We start from the raw sequence: 20,162 nt of genomic DNA, 5'->3' as shown, positions 1-20,162 counted from the left end.
TATATCAGAAAACCTACGTGACAGCGACAGAGAGACACACACGGAAGTGCGGACATGGCTGACAGAACTGCTCCCAACTGCCACCTGAGACTGGAGTGGGTGTACGGATACCGGGGACACCAGTGCCGCAACAACCTGTACTACACCGCCGCCAAGGAAATAGTCTATTTTGTCGCCGGTGTGGGAGTTGTGTACAACACCCGGGAGCACAAGCAGAAATTTTACCTGGGGCACAACGATGACATAATCAGGTAGTGTGATGATATTGCCCACATGACAGTTTGTTTCAGCACCTCGGACAGCAGCAGCACCCACAGCACAGCATGAATTGATACTGTCGTGTTGTCATTGTGCTGGTGTCACCTTGTGCAGTGTAATATGATATATGTGTGTGTATATATATATATATATATATATATATATATATATATATATATATATATATATATATATATATATATATATATATATATATATATACATATATATTAGCTCCATAGGGAGCTCAAGGGTGCACACACCTACCCACCAGCATCCCCAGAGTTTGTAGCCGGGCAGATGCCCCTCTAACCAGCCTCCCAGATTGAAGGGTGCTCCCTCTCTCTCTCTCCCCCTCTCTCTCACTAGAAGAGATTGCACTGCTGCCACTCCTCATGTCACTTCTTGTAGTTGCAGGGCTGCTAGATTAGTTCATTGCAGCTAATCATCAAATATGTTTAATTTATGTCAATATCACACTGAGAAAAGCAGTCCACCACTCATCAGAGAATGTGTAAATGGAAATTATGTCATTTTTGCTTAATAGATTACTCTATAATCTAAACTAATATTCATCAGATATTTTTCTTTGCTGGAGTTCTGAGATATCTGGCACACCTGGTGTCATCGCGATCTGGTAGCAGACGTGTTTCAGCATATTTCAAATGCTTTTTCAAAGCAGCAGCCTGCATGATTTGTCTTTCCAGCACTTGGGGAGCAATAATCCAAGAGTGCATTTCTGAAAACAAAAAACATTTGGACATGGCCGTCCTTGAGCGGATGCTTGGTTGTCGTAGCTCATCACTGTGTGGCCAAACAAACCTTGAATCACACGCTCTTTGATAAAACACAGAGAAGTAACCAGTGTTACGTCACACATGCAGTGATCCCCCTGCCTTTCTGTCTCTCAGCATGCTACACAACAACGACCTGCGTCCAACGCTCCAGCGCTTGTGTTGACATGTGTGTGTGGGTTGGCCTGGAGATGACTAGCATTATATACTGTGTCGGTAGTCAGCTGGACTCCTGCTCCATTATTAATGGGACAATAGAGATACTAACCCTGGGCTGCCCTGTGGGTGAAGTGCCTGAGTTCAAACGCTTAGCTGGAGGAGTCACTGACTGAGCCATAGTGTGGTTAGTTTGATGCAAATATGCAGCATAAATTTGCAAAAGTAATGCATTTGTAAACCATCAGATTTGTCATCTGTGCTCACTGTTGCAAGCAAATTCAGTGAAATTTGGGCCTCTTATGATTTCATTTAATCTTTTGTTTCTTTAAAATAAATCCAAGGCTTTTGGTGATATGAACGTATTTACAGTAAGAGCTATACAGATCTCTTGAGCTGTCTGTCATTGTAGACACAGACCAGGTCGTAGTCATTTTAAACTCAGATCTCAGAGGAGTGCTTGTGAAGTTCTCGTAAACACTTCCTTCCACTTGCACTGCTATGGCACAACCAGGAGCAATCCTCAGCAGATTCGGTGCTGAATAAGTGTTGGACTGCTCTCATGTGGAATAAATGCATCCCCCTCAGATAGCGCCTCTCTCTCCGTTTCCCTCTCTGTTGCTCTTATTTTATTTTTCCTCGGCCTATTTTGGTTGTTGCTATATTTTGTTTGTGAGCCACGCATAAATTGGTGTTTTACTTCATGAATTAATTGCTGGCCTTGTTTCTCCCTCCTGGTTTCATCTCGCCCTGCAGCTGCTTTAAGCTGCTTCCAGTGCGATGTGGAGGAGGTAATAGGCAGGTTTACACCTGAATGAAAGGCTGAGCTGTCCACGAGAGCAGACAAGGACGCAATGAAGTCTGGCTTTCCTTACCTCTTCTGGCACTTTAGAGTTGCTTTTTAAGGAATTGAAAGGTTACTGGGCAATAATAGAATCCAATGTTAATATGCTGTAATTAAAGCGTGATTTCCCTGAAGCCATGTTAGTTCAATAAGTAGACAATAGTATAAACTGTTATTTGCTATTCTTCTCCTCACATCTTTCTGTAATTGTTCCACATTGTTGCAGCTCACATAATTATTCTGGTCTAAAGAACCTGAGGCCACTGCTAAAAACCTGCAGGAGTTGTCTATGCTGCAAAGCTTAATCTCTCCTCCTTGCAGGCATGCTGATATACAGGGCATGTGCACACCAGCCTGAGCAATGCACATGAGTACATTCAAAACACAGACACGCACACGGAAAAAGAGGCTGAATTTTTAAAAGATGCTTTGAGTGTGTGATCGCATTGAGTTTCTGTGACTGCTGCAAAACATCACACACAATCCAGTCGAGATTAAGAAGGGTGGAGAGCATGAAGATATTTGTGTCATCATTTGTGAGTAAAAGCTCACAAATGTGTGTGAGGAGGGAGGCATGGGGTGCTCTCGACTTATTCAGAGGTTCAGGGTTTGAAGATGTGTGTTAAAAATCCCCAAACGAATTGTGTCCATACGAAAAGGTGGCACCGAGTGTTTGGTCCGATTCTGTTTCGATTGTATTTAATTCATAATATTCTTAACGTTTTACAATTTCAGGTAAAAATTAAATCAAAGTTCTTGTTGCACTGATAAAAACTGATGCATTTTTAAAAAGGCGTTTTGTAGAAAAATGTGCTTATTCTCAGTGATAGATCTCAATAACATTCTTACTTTCTTCCTGCACCTTAAGTCAGGTATTGCGTTCATGCATCAGCATCTAAAAATGTCAAAACATATCAACCCTATATTTATTTTCTGCTGTTTCCCAAAATGGATTTTTAAAGTATTTCGTCCTCTACAAATTCTTGGCTTTTTCACGTTCGTTGTTATGATAGAGAGTGAGAGTTAATGAGAGTGTGTTATGAACACAGGAAGAAAAGGCTGTCTCATATTATATCTTGTTAACTTTCTGATGGACCACCGCCAGAGTTATGGATTATAGATGCCAGGCCGACGCTAGTCTTGTTTCAGTGAGCTTGGAGAGATGCAGTAAATAATATTGCCAAAGAATTTTCAGTTAACTCCCGATCATTTTTTTTTCCTTGTTAGAATTAGCGGGAAGGTGCTTATGATAAATGTGTCGGGTTGGCAGAAAAGAGACTTGCACTTACACTCTGTGAACTGTATGAGCTCATGTGAGCCAGCTCTGCATGTTAATGTGCCAGCTGAAGTCAAAAGTACAAAACTGACAATCATGTCAGTCATGTGTAAAGTAGTTGTAGTGTCTTCAATAAACACGCAACATAGTGTGTTTGGGTTTCCAGCAATGTTGCTATTGCACAAATAGAAGCCTTGCACGTGAAACAGATGACTCTGGTGTATCATGTGCTTACAGGCAATTACTGTTGACAACCATGAGAGCTAATAGATATGATTCACGTGTCTTCATTTGTTTTTATTGTTGATGAAAAGACTTTTCTGCTGACTCTGGTCATTCACGTATTCAATCATGTGTAATTGCAAAATGCTTTTTTTTCCCGTCCAGCTCATAACTTTTGTCCAATAAAAGAAGATCTAGTGAGAAAAAGCCCATCATACTAATGACCATAACTGTGGGTGACGATGCTGTCTGCTTCCTTCTTACCTTTGCACGTATTTCTCTCCAGTATTCCAGTGCAGAATGTCAGTGAGTTGCTGAGGTCTTACAGGTCCCATCTCCGTGAGTAGCTGCCAGGCCACTCTGTGAAAGGCACCGTGGTCTCAAAAGAGCAAATCTGCCTTCCCCAATTAGGATCCTCCAGAGTTCAGTACAGTTATTTAGCACAAGGGCATGATTCAGCATTGTTGTCGCTGGGATTTAAAAAAATTAACTCAGACGGACAACTTATTTAAGTGGTGTTATGAATGTTACATGCTCTGATAATGTACTCTTATCCCCACTTTACCCTCACTTAGAAACAGCCCAGATGTCAGTGATGCCAAGCGTTAGATTATTACTGTAGCGCATTTAGGAGTTCAAAATTAAATATCACAATATGGACTGACCATATACCTCAATGCTAATAATGTATATATTACATAATTATTATGGAAATTAATATTGGTTCATTCACACCAATATTAATATATGAGAAGATATTTATGATGAGTTGAAAAGAACAGTGTCCATTAATTCATTATTTAATTGACAGTGAATCAGCAACTATTTCGATCATTTATTGTTTAATTCATCTTTAAATGTCAAACATTAGCTTCTAAATTGTGAGGAGTGTGCCACTAGTGTGATAGTAAACTGCATTTATTTGGGTTTTGGCCTGGATAAGCAAGTTGAAGATGTCATTTTGGATACTTTGCAACTCATGATTTCGTTATTGATAAATCTGTTTTTCAATAGATTGATTCATTGTTATGCAGGAATTATCAGAAACATTGTCAGAATGATTACAAAACCCAAAGATATCCAACACACAGTGAAATAAAACAGAGACGCTTGAACAAGGAAAAATGTTTTAATTTTTCCCTGATAAATGACTGAACCGATGACTTCATTATTAAAACAACTGATCAGTTAATTGAATGTTTCACCATTAATGTTGCTAGACAGTGGTTTTCTTATTTTGGTTTTCTGAAGCATTTGAGGACTACAGCATTTATGAGGCCCTGCTAATAATCTGTGAGAGGACTTTTTTCTCCTGGGTGTCATGATGGCATGTTCAGCCAGAATCCAGCCCAGGGTTTCAGTCTGTGTCACCCCCTGTTTCTCCCTCTTCGTCTCTGCCCCTTTGATTATGTAATAAAGCGTTGTACCACCACGCTCATCTATTGCTTATTTTCATTTCACATTTTTTTTTCAAATTTTTTTTAGCTTCTTTTTAATCCACTGTAAGCAAAATCAGACAAAGGGAACCACTGCTGGGGAATGAGGATCAAAGTTGTCTCAGAATAATGAAGAGGAGAAAATATTTATGCTCAAGTGGATAGAAGTGTGGCTCAGTTGACCTTTGTCTCTTCCTGTGCTGCACCTTTGCATCTTCATCATGAAAAATCAACTCTTCGGGCTGTTTATTCGCTTCAGGCTGTTTATTCGCCTCATATATATGTACAGGAAAACAGGCTGTTTAATTGCTGCAGCATTTAGCTTGTTTTGTACAGCAGGAAATGGCAGATGGAAGACAGCCGCGTCAAACAGCCATAGCCCTAATCAAACAGGAGATCCGTGGTGATGCACTGCAGGCTAAGTCATTAGTGATGGCATTTAGCAAGCTCTTCAGCTCACAGAAATGTAAATGAAACAGTGATCTGGTTGTAGCTGGCTCAGAGACTGTGTTGGATTTTTCCAAGCAGTAACATGAACATATTGTACATACGATAGCCGAGACAGAACTAAGGTGAAAGTCCAGCCGAGTGTTGCTGCTTCCTGCAAATACTTTTGGCCTGAGATTGACTCCATAGTTGTTGGAGATTTTATTCTTCAGTGTCTCACGTTGTTCCAGCGTCAAACAGGACAGATTTGCTGTTCACTACTTGATTTAGCCAAAGCAGTTTTCTCTGCTGCGTCTGTCTGCATCTCAAAGTGCTCCAATCATTTTTTTTTCTCTTCCTCTGAATGTTATTTTTAGCTGCTTTGCTCTGATTATATAATTCATAAAAAGTAAGATGTGAAATTGTGCCAGGTTGGAGAGAGGTTCAGCAAAGCAGGTGGGGAAGTGGAGGTGGTGGCAGGGAGCAAGGAGCGAGGGATGAGGCAGGACAGAGATCAGGGCTGTCACATCTAACCCACGTCAGCTTTCAGGGATGTTACACCAGCGAAGTCCACGGTGACAGCGCATTTCCAACGGAGATGAGGCGTCACAAGTCAGACAGAAAAGATTCAGACTGAAAACTTGGACAAAGGTGGAGGAAGAGAGGTAGATTGAGGTGTAAAGTGGGAAAAAGCTCCATTTGCAGTGAGCTGCGTGAATTCAGCAGGTTGATGCTGCCCTGCCTGCGAAGCCTCACCGGCCTGCTGTCTGAATACAAGCCAGGATTAGAAATTCTGGAGAGCAGTTGGCAAAACATGCAGCCTGATTATAATGGAGGGAGCTCCATCGCAGCATGAAATATATAGGCCAGGACAAGGCAAGGGGAAGAATTGCCCAGTGAATCACTCAGGCCTGCCTGGAACGTGACTGGCGGCTGCTGAAAGGATGGGTGGTGCAGGGGGAGGGAGTGACAGCTTTATACAACAGGCTGTTGCTCAGCTGTAGAGTGGGACTGCGTGTAGGTGGGGGAGGTACGAGTGGAGGGGAGGGGAGGGGGGATTATGTAACAGTGTTACAAACATATGCCTGGTGATGCAAGGAAACCCCACATGGATTAAAAAAGGTGAAAGGGCGACAGAATAGTTCAAGGGAAGCTGAAATAATTAACAAACATGGAGAAAACGAAGTTCACAGATTCACCATTACTGCTTTTTATACTCTTGATACACCCTGTAGGCATGCATGAAGCCAGCCTGTGCATGTGCGTATTTGAGCATCACTGAGTTAATTGAACCATGTCACCTCGTCAAGCTGCCCCTCTGCTTCCATGTTCAGACCCATCACAGACTTAATGTGTTCATCTCATCCCAGTGGTTTCTGCTGGGAGGGTGAATCCCTCGTCTGACAAATGCACACATAAGCATGTAAAATGGCAACGCTAACCAGATGTTTTCTCTCTTTTTCTCTCTCTGTGCAGTTTAGCTCTGCATCCGGAGCGTGTGTTGGTGGCCACAGGACAGGTGGGCAAGGAGCCTTATATCTGTGTATGGGACTCCTACACTGTGCAGACTGTGTCCATCCTCAAGGATGTGCACACACACGGCGTTGCCTGCCTGGCCTTCGACCTCGAGGGGCAGGTACTGCTGTGACACAATATTTGTGATGTTTGCATGATTAGAATTAATCACGAAATGTCTCATTTGATTGTTCTCTAGCATTGCTTGGGTTGTAGCCCTTTTCTTTCTACCATAAGGAACTGGTTTGAGAGGTAAACCATCAAAACTCCACTGGAGAGCTGCAGGCTGGCTTTTGCAGCTTGCCTGCCAGGCTGAGTTTCTGAATGACACATCTGTGATTACTCCAGCAGTATTAGCTGGACAGCTGCACCCAGACATGCTCTACTTGGTAGATTTTTCGTGAACAGTCAGCTGCAGCGTTTGGTACGTTGTGTCACAGAGTTTGACAGGACCTGGTTGTGTTAAGGTGAGAAAAGCCATTAATTACTCATGTAAGAATAAACAACTGGCATCCAGAGAGTGGGACCGTGAAACATATACACATTGTTTGTTAATCATCAGGATATTCAGGTAAATTGCTATTGAACCTTTTCATCTTATCTTTCGAGCCAGCTCTCTGCAGACTTGCCACCAGTTAATATTTACACACTGCAGCCTCCACCTAATGTTGATTTGGACTATAAAAATCGATACTGTGCACAACCATCTCTCGGTTGTTATATTTGCACTTCTCTCTCTTCCTCCCATAGGAGCTCTCAGAGCGGTGTTATACCTCCTGTATTTTGCAGTCAGAGACAGGGAGATGACCCCGTGCTATTTTACTGCTCGGGTAGAGAGCTGGGGATTTAGATGGAAAGTGACAGTGTTTAAAGCCAGAGGAGGCTCCGTCGCTTCTCAGTTTAGTGGCTCTATTTACTCTACGACTCTCCCCTTCCTGGATCAGGGGAAGTCAGAGCTGAACTCAGGACAATCCAGAGGAATCCCTTGTGCCATTACCCTGTCCATCCATTAAAACAATGTAAAAAAAAATGCACTGATGTTTGATGCATCTCTTCTAGATATTCAAGCATGAGCTGCAGTTGTGCTGTCTGGTACAAAGTGTATTACTTACGACTGTTGTTTTACTTGATTCTTGTGCTTCTGCTATTTAAGCCACTTGTCAACATGCCCCATCAGTCTGTTGTTGAAGGGGCATTGAAGATATAGTAACATATTATATTTTATACTTGTGTCTTGATTAAAAACTTGCCTTTAGACATTATTGCACAGAATGTTAACACATTAACCCTGAAAAATAAACAGTAAAAAGTCCCTTTTTATTTTGGCATCTCAGCTGTCACATTTAATTAATGCCAACCTTTCTAAGTGGGATGTGTTAATTTATAATAACCTGTGCAGAGTCAACCAAGAATCTACAGCCATGCTAGCAGCTCTGTAAAGCTGTACTTAAGCTATTCACCATGCTAACATGCTCACAAGGTCATGCTGCTGTTTAGCAGGTATAATGTTTACCATGTTAACTTATATTAGTTTATTGTGTTAGCTAACATTTGCTAATCAGCACTAAATTCAAAGTACAGCTGAGGCTGATGGTAATGTTATTAGTTTGCATGATTTTTATTGGTTTATTTTAATCGTTTATTTAGTCATAAACAAACAACAACAAAAGTAATGGGCAAAATTTCAACCTGGCAATGGTGCTAGAGGAAGGTTTAAGGGTTCACCAAAGTCGCAAGAATTCATCATCAGGGGACCATGAATGTCTGGACCAAATTTCATTTCCATCCATCCTAAAGCTGTTGAGATATTTCTGTCAGAATTAAAGTGGTGGGCCAATCAATGGACTGACAAAGCTCGAGCCACTTCGCTAGCATGTCTGAAAATATGACTTGAGTTTTCAAAATATGGATGTACTTTTCAATCCCCTCATCTGCATGTTTTCACTGGGTTTCGTCATGCTCGGCCTCTTTTAAAATCCAGACTTCTCTGTTACAAGTTAAAACAGTGCAAAAGCCTCACCAGTGACTTCTATCCATAGCCGAACACTGATTCAGCAATGGATCAAAGAGGACATCCTCTGCCATGTAAAGAAGGCTGCAGAGTGGAGAAGGGTTTCCATAAGAGCTGCTCTCTTCTCTTCTGCTCCACTGCTGCTGCTGCTGCCTACTCACTCAGTCAGCTATAGGAGGCTCCTCCAGCAAAAAGCACTCAGATGTGCTCACTGGAAGTGCCAGAGGCTGGACAACTGTTCAGTTCTGCTTTGTAGCTGTTATTAGCCCTTTCATTGTGGCCTGCCCATGCTACAGCGGAGGTAGTTAGGTTTGTTTTGCTGTGATTAGTGTAACAGAGCGGAGTCTATTCAATCTGTGATATGACTTCTTTTCCTTTGCTGTCTTTGCAGTGTTTGGTGTCTGTGGGTTTGGACTCTAAAAACACAATCTGTGTGTGGGACTGGAGGAGAGGGAAGGTGCTGGCAGCCGCTCCCGGTCATACAGACAGGGTAAACACTTTTCTTCCTCCCTTGTCTCTGTCACAAGCTCTGTATCGACCGCCTCAATTAGTTATAAACTCAGGATGGAGGGCCTGCCCAAAGGGGACATAAACAAGTTAGGCCTGATTGATTGTGAGCTTTCCGGAGCTCCGTCTGAGAGGGTGCCCGGCTAATGAAAAGGAATTTTAAAAAGATGAAATACAGACAGCTGTTGTTGTCTGTTTCAGCCCACACACATTATAACACAGCCAATGCAAACACATACTCTTTTAATTTCCTCTGTTATTTTCAGATTTTTGTTCTTTTTCTCCTTGAAGCGTTTTGCAAAGAGATACACGAAGGATCAATATGCTGCATGATTCAAACTTGATGTTTTGGTGTTTGCATAACAATAAGCCGGTATTTAATGCATTATATGTTTTCTCCCCACAGATATTTGACATATCATGGGATTTGTACCAGCCGAGCAAGCTTGTAAGCTGTGGTGTCAAACATATCAAGGTACAGCCACTTCCTGGTCATTTTGCATCCCGCCGATTACCGCTGGCTCTTGAGAGCTGGAGCTCTTGTGCCTCATTTGCATAATATCTGAAACCAATTATGATTTTTAGGAAGTTTGAAGAATCCGTGGGCTCCATGCCCCTTTCTCCCCTGCCTTCTCTGCTTTATCACCATGACCATATCAAAGTCTGAAAATAGATGTATGCAAATTCACTTTATTCCAGAGTCCATGGTTATTAGACACTTAACATAAGTAGGACAGGCAATGACTCACAGTCTCTTCCCTCAAATTTGTAGTAATCTGCGCTGCAGAGAGGAAAAATGTTGTGACTGTGACTCCACTACTCTGCTCCTCTTTTCAGCCCTCCTCATTCAGCTTTTAAAAACCCTCTACTGTGCAAACTGCAGCATTGCTCGCTTCTCTCTTTCGGGCCTATCTCTATCACGTCTTTTTCACAGAAGAGTTGTGTTCATGCATCTTTGATGAGTTCATGCAGGGTGTCTTCGCCAAGCCTTCCCTTGGGATATGTAGTAGTGTTCCTTGAGTGGCACGGCCATTAGGAAATAACAAGGAGTTCAGAGCCACAGAGGAAGCTTATTTCCAAAACACTGGGAAGAGAGTGAATCGTGCTCAGATAGGAAATGTTCCCAGTGGACCTTGTGGCACTCCTAAATGGGGTTGATGCAGGCATGGTGGTTTAGCCTACTGGAGGTACCTCCTAGTGGCATAACATCTCACGGATGACCCCCTTATTTCAATCCAGCTTGACCTGCCTCCTCTCGTAGTAATTCTCCCCTGAACTCTTCCCCCGCCCCCGTGCCCCCTCCCACAGTCCCCACTGAATCCTCCGGTCTTCCCCCTCCTCCTCTACTTCCACTTCCTGATGCCAAGGCAATCCAGCAATTGTCCCACATAATTCCCCAGCCTTCACCCTACGGACCATGTGACATCTGCTCCCCGGCCCTGTGCTCGCTCAGCGATTATAGCACTCAGAGCATCCAGGAGATTTAGTCCCAGTAATCCACTCACTAGCCGGCTGAGGAAAACACAACCTCTATGACAAGGACCGTGGCTGCTGGCATCGCTCTCCTCCTCAGGCAGCTCCTCCTAGCTAATTATACAGTCATTTGTGTTTTGATTAGTTCAGGACAGCTCAGACCTTAGCGTGCCTCTCATGGCTACAAATGCTGTACATTTTACATCACAGCTAACAATTTACAAACCATGCTGCTGTGTTTTAGGAATTAGAATTTTTCTGCGGTTCCCAATGACTGGTTTCCATTCACCTCTATATTGTCTGAAAGTGGCAGACATTTGAAACTTGCTTTGAGCTGTGTGATTCATCACAGTGAACACACCATTACTATGTATTATGTGCCCCATTCTGCTTAGTGCTGTTCTGTTACTGTCTTTACGTATGTGTAATTGTGAAGTGCCATGTGACTGCAGATAAAAATGATCTTAAAGCTAGCTCTGATAACAAAATATTTAGATATTTAATGCTGTGCATGGTCCCTTATGAAAGAATTTCATAAAAATAAATCAAGTCTGCATGAATGTGTGCACAGATGATTGAATTCAGTTGCACTATCATCATGAGGTTATGCAGGTTTTCAAGTCAAGCAGTGCTGTAACTACATAATCCTTCCAAAATACCGTAATTCGACAAAAACAATACGTAGGCTTTGCTATGATGGATCTGTTGTTATCTTTTCACAGTGGTCAGTAGTGGTCAGCGAAGACTTGCTAACTTGCTAGCGTGGTCCTTGACACCATGTGGTTGGATGACAGCAGCTGTGAGAAAATCAGCTTCCAGCAACACTGACAGCCAGTCACATAGTTTTCCTTACAGTGAGCTGCCAAAGAGTTGACCTCTGTTAGCGTAGCATTTAGCGCTCTGACACCATTCAGGGTCACTGTGGTCTGACGGGGGGATATTATGAGTGAGATGAAAGGGGCGAGGGTTGATGCAGTGCAGTAGCTGATCAGATATGACCCTCACTGCATTAATTACATTCACAAGGTTTTCCTTGAAGTGATGGTAGAGGTAACTGAACATACCGTTAATCCTGGGTTAAGAGGAGCAGTTTCCACTATGCCGGAGTTCTCTTGAGGGTGTTTAAGAAATTAAAAGTGTTATTAAGAGATGGTAACACTGTTACCCAGGTCCTGATCTCAACTTAAAGCACTCTCATTTTCCAGCTTCAATTTCTACCTCTCTATTGTGCTCCCCCTCTCTTTCTGTGCCTTTTCTCTCCTGCTCCTGGCCTCATCATAAACCCCTCCAGCATCTCGTCTCCGCTCAGTAATTCAGCAGTGAAGGGATTAGCCGGTGCCCATGTCTCACTGCCTTATCAGTTGCGGGCAGGGAGGGCTGTGCAGTCACGCCGCATCCCTCCCCGCTGCCTCCGCAACAGACCGGGCCACAAAACCCCCTCCCGGCCCCCTTCCCCACCAACCCTTACACAGACCCAGCGCTTGACACACTTCAACCTACGTAAACACCTTCCAAGATTACTCACATGCCTATGATCTTTACTGCTTAACCTTCAGCCCCGACCCCACAAGAAGGCTCACGCACATGCAAATACTCACTAAGAGCTCAGTCAGGGGCTCAGCATTAGGAGAGACTGTCCTGCTGAGGTGCGTACAAGCCTTAGATGTTTGATGGCAGGGCTGTATCTGAGGCTGCGATACCCATCTCTGATAATCGATCCCTCCTGTTAGCACACAGCAGCCCTATCAGTCAGGAGGATAGTTGTTAGTGAGGGTGTGACAGGTGCGTGTCACGACCGAGGAGCTCACTTGTTCATTGCATGACTGTCTATCAAGCCTCTGCAATCAGTTCTTGTGTGATCAAAAACGGCGTCATCATTTGCCTGGAATTTCTGTTTCTGAGCAGAATCATCCTGGTTCAAGGTTATTACATATTTTTTGCAGTGAACCATATTTCAGGTGCAGGAACATTCTCCTTTAGATAGAGCAAAGAAAAAAAGGGTTGTCACTCTGCCATTTTCCTGTTTGCCGGTGATGAGCGTGCATCTGTTACACGTGCCGACGGCCGTGTCTCAGCGTCGAGACGCCCTCCTCGGGCTTTCTCCCTGTGATCTCATCTCCATGCAGACAGAGCGTCTCCCTCTCTTGCTCTCTCCTCCTCCGTTTGATGGATTTAGCCCTCAGACGAGGCCGTGCCTGTGCATCCCGATGACCTTGTTCATAAATAATGAGCCGGCGTGTATGCGTGCGTGCGTCTGTGTCTGTGCATGCTGATCAGGTGGTTACAGCACTGACCCCCAGCAAGAGTTCCCCGTATCACATGAAGAGGAGGGGGGGCATTTGAATTTGACTTTGGCTTTCTTTCAAGGTCTGCGTGTGTGTGTGTGTTTTTTTGTGTGTGTGTGTGTGTGTGTTGTTCAATGGAATTGCTCTGTGTGTGGCTGTCAAACCATAAATGACTTGATGGTTTTCACTCTGTTTTATCCAAATGTTCCATAATTGTCCATTTGCTCTTTCAGGACAGGATTACAGGGGGGATTATTAGCCACCCTGCTTTTTCACTCTTCCTGTTTGTGTTTGCAGTTTTGGAGCTTATGCGGTAATGCCCTCACACCCAAACGTGGTGTTTTTGGCAAAACGGGGGATCTCCAAACCATCCTTTGCCTTGCCTGCGCCAAGGATGAGGTCACATATTCAGGTGCTTTGAATGGCGACATATATGTGTGGAAAGGGATCAACCTGATGAGGACGGTGCAAGGAGCTCATGGGGTGAGTTTATAAGATTTTTTGTGCTTTGTGGCTCGGGCGGATTGTGCACATCCACCCTGCTGCACCATATACAAAAGAATCATAGTGAAAACATCTCGTACATTAAAGCGCAGTCGAAGCCGCGCATCCTGGCTTTGTTTGATTCTGCTCTGTAGAAAAGGATCAGCCTTTTGCTCCACAGGATTAAATGATATCTATTGGATCAACAGCTGGGTGAGGGGATGGGTGGATGGGGGAGGGGATAATGACTACAGTACATGTTCATTCCTGCTTTTTGTACCACCAAATGTCTCAGAGAGGGTTTAGCAAGGTGCCTGTACACAAAAACCTGTATCCAGAGGAGGCTCTCAGTAGAGCTTTCCAGTGCTAAAATAAATATGACACCTCCATTACCTAGCTCTGTTATCTTGAGGCCACAGTAGCAGGTTTGTAATTGTGAAAGCCTTGTTAAGCACATGCCTGGCTGAACAGCAGCACTATGCGGTCTGTATCTGGGGCTGGTTCTGTTGTTGCTCATTTGTTGTGCAGATCCTCACTGACAGCCTGTCATTTCCTCCAGTCAGGGATTTTCAGCATGAATGTCTGTGAAGAGGGCTTCGCCACTGGGGGCCGAGATGGCTGCGTCCGGCTGTGGGATCTCAACTTCAAACCAATTACTGTCATTGATCTCAGGGAAACAGACCAAGGATATAAAGGTGATGTCAAACTGCCTCCTTTTTCCTTTAATCTGAGCACAGAAAGGTTGCAGGCCAAATTGTGGTCTCCCGAGGAACTGGACGAATTGTATAAATCCACACAAAAGAAACACCCTTTATGCCATTTCTGTTCTCATTACTAATATTCTCTTTCTTTTCTATTTTCTCCATCTCTTGTATTTATAATTTTGGATCTAACAGTAGCTAGAGGTGAAAATAGCCGAGGTGGGTAATGTCACAGCGGGCGGAGTAAAATAACCATGTCAGTCTGTTTGTAGCAGTCCCCACGTTGTTCTGCTGTTCCTCTTGTTGTTAGTAAGTCCAAGCTCTGTTGCAGTTTCACTCTGTATACAGATGTTCTGTTCACATATGTATACAACATATGCTTCCTCAACATGTGCTGTCATTGTATTTTCCTGTTAAAATGTCCATCCTAGGTAGCCTGCAGGTGGCTATTTGCACCTCCTGTCTATATTATCCCTGTCTTGTCTCTTATAATGACTGTACAAGCATTGGCAAATGTCTGTCTGCTTTCATGTTAGCATGCTTCGTCAACTTCTTTCCTGATTTTTAAGTGTATGCGTGTTTTTCACAGGGCTGTCCGTGCGCAGCGTGTGCTGGCGGGGAGATCACATCCTGGTGGGCACGCAGGACAGCGAGATCTTTGAGGTGGTGGTCCACGACCGCAACAAGCCCTTTCTCATCATGCAGGGTCACTGTGAGGGCGAGCTTTGGGCTCTCGCTGTCCACCCCACCAAGCCTCTGGCCATGACAGGCAGCGATGATCGCTCAGTCAGGTGAAGCGTCAGCACTGACCTGAGCAGGGTTTTTAAGAAGAAGATGCTGTCACCTTAAAGTGATACAAATAATTTTTAAATTAGTTCAATGTGGGAAATCAATGTTCCATCACAACTGTGATGGAACATTGATTTATTTCTTGCATTACTCTTAAAATATGATTCAAAAAGATTTTTTGTTTAATTGCTTGTAGTAAAATATTTACATCATAATTTAAGGAATGTATTACCCCATTTACTTGGATTAGATTATTTGGAAGGGTAGCACACTGTCCTTGATAGCTTTCTGATGAGGCTCTCTCTGGGCCAAAAGCTTTTTTTGTTTGGTTTTGGTTTATTTTGGCAGACCTGAAGTTTTATCATTCATAGATTGGGAAGACTACAGTGTCGGGATGTGCTGGCATAGACAAGGTGCCATTGGATTAAGTTGGGTGCCATGAGTTTCAAACTGGAACGTTGACTTTCTTGCCAAGAACGCTGGCCTTCACTTTTTCTACCACTTTCACAGCCCAAATAATTGACAGATGTTTTAACAGAAATGCAATTTGCCAAAATTGTATTAAAAATCAAACTACTTCAAACTATTGTTCGTTCCAGCTTCCATCAAACTGCTGAACTCCAGTGCTAAATTTTAGTGTGATAAAGCAATGTAATTAATGCACTAAAGCATTAAAGCACTAAAGCACTTTAACTCTTTGTTTCTTTTTTATGTGAAGCAACAGACTGTAGCACTGTGCCCAAGACAGATTTTCCCTCAGGGACAATAAAGTTTACACTACTCTGCTATATTCTAAATGTCAATATGCAAACACTGCAAACATCATTGCTATGGTTGTTTGACTCAATGTATTCTCATCACAGCTTTGCCTCTCCTCTGTGTCTAAAGGATATGGAGCCTTATAGATCATGCACTGATAGCTCGCTGTAACATGGAGGAGCCTATCCGCTGTGCAGCCGTGAGCACTGATGGCATTCACCTAGCACTGGGAATGAAGGATGGCTCCTTCACTGTTCTCAGAGTCAGGTGCGTACACAAATCAAAAGGCCAAATGGGAAATTTTGATGCTTTGCGAAGGGCCGCTACAGTAAAGAGCCTCATCATTTTGTGTTTCTGCTTCCATCCAGAGATATGACAGAGGTGGTCCACATAAAGGACAGGAAGGAGGCCATCCATGAGTTGAAGTATTCCCCCGATGGGGCCCATTTAGCTGTTGGCTCTAATGATAACTCAGTGGACATCTATGGCGTGGTGCAGAGGTACAAGAAAGTGGGCGAGTGCATCGGCTCTAACAGCTTCATCACACACATGGACTGGTCCACGGACAGCAAGTACCTACAAACCAATGACGGCAGCGGCAGGAGGCTCTTCTACAGGATGCCAAGTAAGTCCACGTTCCCAGGCGGTTACGTAGGTGGCACAGCTATTCCAATGATGTGAATAATGCTGTCTGTAAAATACATCCAATAGAAAAGTCCAAAAAGCAATGTTGCTTTGACATGTCACTGAGCTTCTAAGATAAAATATTTCTCTCTTCTGTTGAGGTGGGAAGGAGGTGACGAACAGGGAGGAGCTGAAGCTGGTACAGTGGGCTTCATGGACGTGTGTGTTGGGCCCCGAGGTTAACGGAATATGGCCCAAGTACTCAGATATCAACGACATTAACTCTGTGGACGCCAACTTCAACAATCAAGTCTTAGTGACAGCTGACGACTATGGATTAGTCAAACTTTTACGATATCCATGTATAAAAAAAGGTAAAGAAGACCCAATTGTTTAATTTCGAAGCATAGTTGAGCACAGAAGTTCTGACATCATCTACCGCATTACTGATATGTTTCCTCTTGATTTTAGGCGCAAAATTTAAAAAGTATTTAGGTCACTCAGCCCACATAACCAACGCCAGATGGTCACATGACTACCAGTGGGTCATAACTATCGGTGGTGCTGATCACTCAGTGTTCCAGTGGAAGTTTGTTCCTGAAAGAAAGTCTAAAGAAGCTCTGCATATAGCACCACAAGGTATGATGATGAAGCCGTGCCTCAGTGCGGGAATATATTTAATTATGGTAAAGTGAGTCACTCACATTACTGTTATTACTTATTTCACAAAATCAGTGGCTCCTGCCAACAAGACATTAACAAATCAGGCTAAGTGGAGAAATTTTGACATCTATTCAATCTCCTCCTCAAATGTTGCAAAACAGAGTGCTTTTTTATTCCTTTAATGGAATAGTTTTTTGAGGGGAAATGCACTTTTTTACTGAGAGTTAAAACCACTGTGATGTCTGTGTGTTAAATATGGAGCTGGAGCCAGAAGGTGATTAACTTAGCTTAAGGTAAAGATGACCCAATTGTTGAATTTCAATGCATATTTGAGTACAGAAGTTCTGACATCATTTGCCATATTACTGGTATGTTTCCTCTTGATTTTAGGCGCAAAAGCATTCAGGTCACTTAGCCGGATGGTCACATGACTACCTGTGGGTCATAACTGTTGGTGGTGCTGATCACTCAGCAATCCAGTGGGCGTCTGTTCCACTGGAGTCTTGGAAAAAGCCTGCCTGGCTTTCTCCAAAATTAAAAAATCTGTCTATTGCTCACACTGCTAAAGCTCAGTTACTAACACATTATTGAATTAATATACAAACAGAAATAGAAAAACAAGTTTGACTAATAAGGCAACAACAAGGCATGCTGTAGCGTCTGGCAGGCATATCTTTTTTACTTGGACAGAGTTAGCTGTTTCCTCTTGCTTCCAGTCTTTGTGCTGAGCTACGCTCCTGGCTGTAGCACCATACTTAAAGAAATTGTTTGACATTCTGGGAAATACGCATAGTTGCTTTCTTACTGAGAGTTAGATAACAAGATTGATGCCACTCTCGTGTCTGTTTGCTAAATATAAAGCTGCCACAAGTAGCCGGTTAACTTAGCTTAGCATAAAAACTGGAAACAAGCAGAAGGAGCTAGCTACCGTTGGACAGAGCCAGGCTGACCTAAGCTAAGCTGCTGACTACATCTGTATATTTAAGTCATTGACAGGGAGTACCAAAATGTCTATACCTTTAAAATAAGCTTTGAGTATTTTTCTGAAAGTAAGACTATTTCCACAGTAAGTTTGGTAATGTCAACCCATTTAATGAAATAAAATGTCACAGCACATTTCTTAGTTATCTTTTAGGGCTCGTATGAATGTAACTGGCTGTTACATAACGTGCACCCATACTGCTCCCACCAGCCTCATGAACTTGATGTGCTAAACCCCCAGACAGCAATGCACTAGATTGCTCCCTTCCCATACTTTCTTTCATGATCCACCATTTCCATAAAGCTCTGCAAAGGAACGGCCATCACATTAATTAAGACAAATCCAATAAAAGTGAATGAAGCTTGGAAAGTATAATTGCATTGTCATTCCCAAGTCATATTTTTTCCAGAGACAGAGCGCAGCTGTGCTCTCTGAAATTAAAGCACATACTAACTGCCTTTCCTTTTAATTCTCCTAATGGATCTTGTGAGCAGCCGCCCTTAGCTGCCAGTTCTGCTTATTGCCTTGTCTTGGCACGGCTTTACTGTGCTGCATCAGCAATTTTTTACATTTGTCTTGAGCAATGTCACTGTGAAGCATGACTGCCTGATAAATAGGAGATGTCACATTATTATTACATGATCGACCCTCACTTCTACACACACACAGCACAGTGGGGGGGTTTTTACTGTGTGTGCAGAGGGATGTTTGTCTGATTTAGAGACAGGGAAAGATTTCAGTGAAGAGGTGTGATGCAACCTTGTTTGTGCCTGCAGAGACCTTGGCAGACTCTAACAGTGAGGAGTCCGACTCTGATCAGTCAGACGTACCTGAGATGGACTCAGAAATCGAGCAGGAGACGCAGCTCACATATAGACGACAGGTCAGTGCTCACCTTTTAAACACGTCTCCCTGAAAATCACATCTACTGTTAAACAGAGAATCTGCACACATGTATCCAGGTTTATAAAGAAGATCTACCTCAGCTCAAAGAGCAGTGCAAAGAGAAGCATCGGGCGACGGCCATGAAGAAGAGAGAGCGAGCACCGGGGAGCGGGGTGAAGCTGCACTTCATTCATGGGTAGGCTAACAATGTAGCATCATAGAACAGACACTCTGTGCTAAAATTGTAAGATACATTTCAATTAGACAAGCTTTTTTTAATTGTAATTAAACCCTGCAAGACAATTCCATTATTTGTTTCTGTTTTTGTTTATTTGTTTGCAGCTACAGGGGTTATGATTGCAGAAGCAACCTGTTCTACACGCAGACCGGAGAGATAGTCTACCATGTAGCTGCTATTGGGGTTGTGTACAACAGACAACAGAATACTCAGCGTTTCTACATGGGCCATGATGATGACATTCTTTGTTTGGCTATCCACCCCCTGAAGGACTTTGTAGCAACAGGCCAGGTAGCTGCCGGCACTTCTAACATGAAATATTCAAAGCTTTTTTCAGTTTGGGTTATGGCTCCTCAGAGATGAGCTGAGGGAGATTTTTTGCCATATCAGACTCAAAGTTCTCATGTGTAAGTTGGTTGAATGAGATAGCTTGTGTTCATACAGTACTTTGAATGTTTTTGTCTATCCAGGTGGGCAGAGATTCCTCCATCCACATATGGGACACAGAAACGTTAAAACCCATGTCTGTGTTGAAGGGTTTCCACCAGCTCGGAGTGTGCGCTCTGGACTTCTCTGGTAACACTCAGCATCGCTTTTCATCCTCCTATCCAGACAGATTCAACAGAACATACTTTCTGTATTCCGAAATTCTTCCAGATGTCCCGCTTTAACAGGGGAGCAAAAAAATCATTTCACACATAAAAGAAAGGTGCAAATTCACAAGACACCCAATTTACAAGCAGCACCGAAAAGCCTGTTTCTGCTGTCTTTCAGTCGGCAGTCCGACAGCTTCAAGGTAGAGCTGCTCCACTCGCCTCCTTTAATTGGCCCCAGA

The 20,162-nt window shown here is 43.2% G+C and overlaps 1 protein-coding gene across 4 annotated transcripts in view; it reads left to right on the top strand.

Moving 5' to 3' along the window:
• Positions 1–54: 54 nt before the first annotated feature.
• eml5 (EMAP like 5) overlaps positions 55–20,162 on the top strand; it is a 37,669-nt gene continuing 17,561 nt past the window's right edge. For all 4 annotated transcript variants that reach the window (XM_041953387.1, XM_041953386.1, XM_041953385.1 and 1 more), the window contains exons 1-15: positions 55–251; positions 6,889–7,048; positions 9,330–9,428; positions 9,852–9,920; positions 13,501–13,686; positions 14,246–14,381; positions 14,977–15,178; positions 16,065–16,202; positions 16,304–16,560; positions 16,721–16,933; positions 17,031–17,198; positions 18,981–19,087; positions 19,167–19,285; positions 19,432–19,618; positions 19,798–19,903. In XM_041953387.1, coding sequence (XP_041809321.1) covers positions 55–251; positions 6,889–7,048; positions 9,330–9,428; positions 9,852–9,920; positions 13,501–13,686; positions 14,246–14,381; positions 14,977–15,178; positions 16,065–16,202; positions 16,304–16,560; positions 16,721–16,933; positions 17,031–17,198; positions 18,981–19,087; positions 19,167–19,285; positions 19,432–19,618; positions 19,798–19,903 — 2,344 coding nt within the window. The remainder of the gene's footprint in view (positions 252–6,888; positions 7,049–9,329; positions 9,429–9,851; positions 9,921–13,500; positions 13,687–14,245; positions 14,382–14,976; positions 15,179–16,064; positions 16,203–16,303; positions 16,561–16,720; positions 16,934–17,030; positions 17,199–18,980; positions 19,088–19,166; positions 19,286–19,431; positions 19,619–19,797; positions 19,904–20,162) is intronic.

This window comes from Chelmon rostratus, chromosome 15 (genome assembly GCF_017976325.1).
Source record: "Chelmon rostratus isolate fCheRos1 chromosome 15, fCheRos1.pri, whole genome shotgun sequence".
In the NCBI taxonomy this organism is placed as follows: domain Eukaryota; kingdom Metazoa; phylum Chordata; class Actinopteri; order Chaetodontiformes; family Chaetodontidae; genus Chelmon; species Chelmon rostratus.
This window is presented reverse-complemented; position numbering and strand designations above follow the sequence as displayed.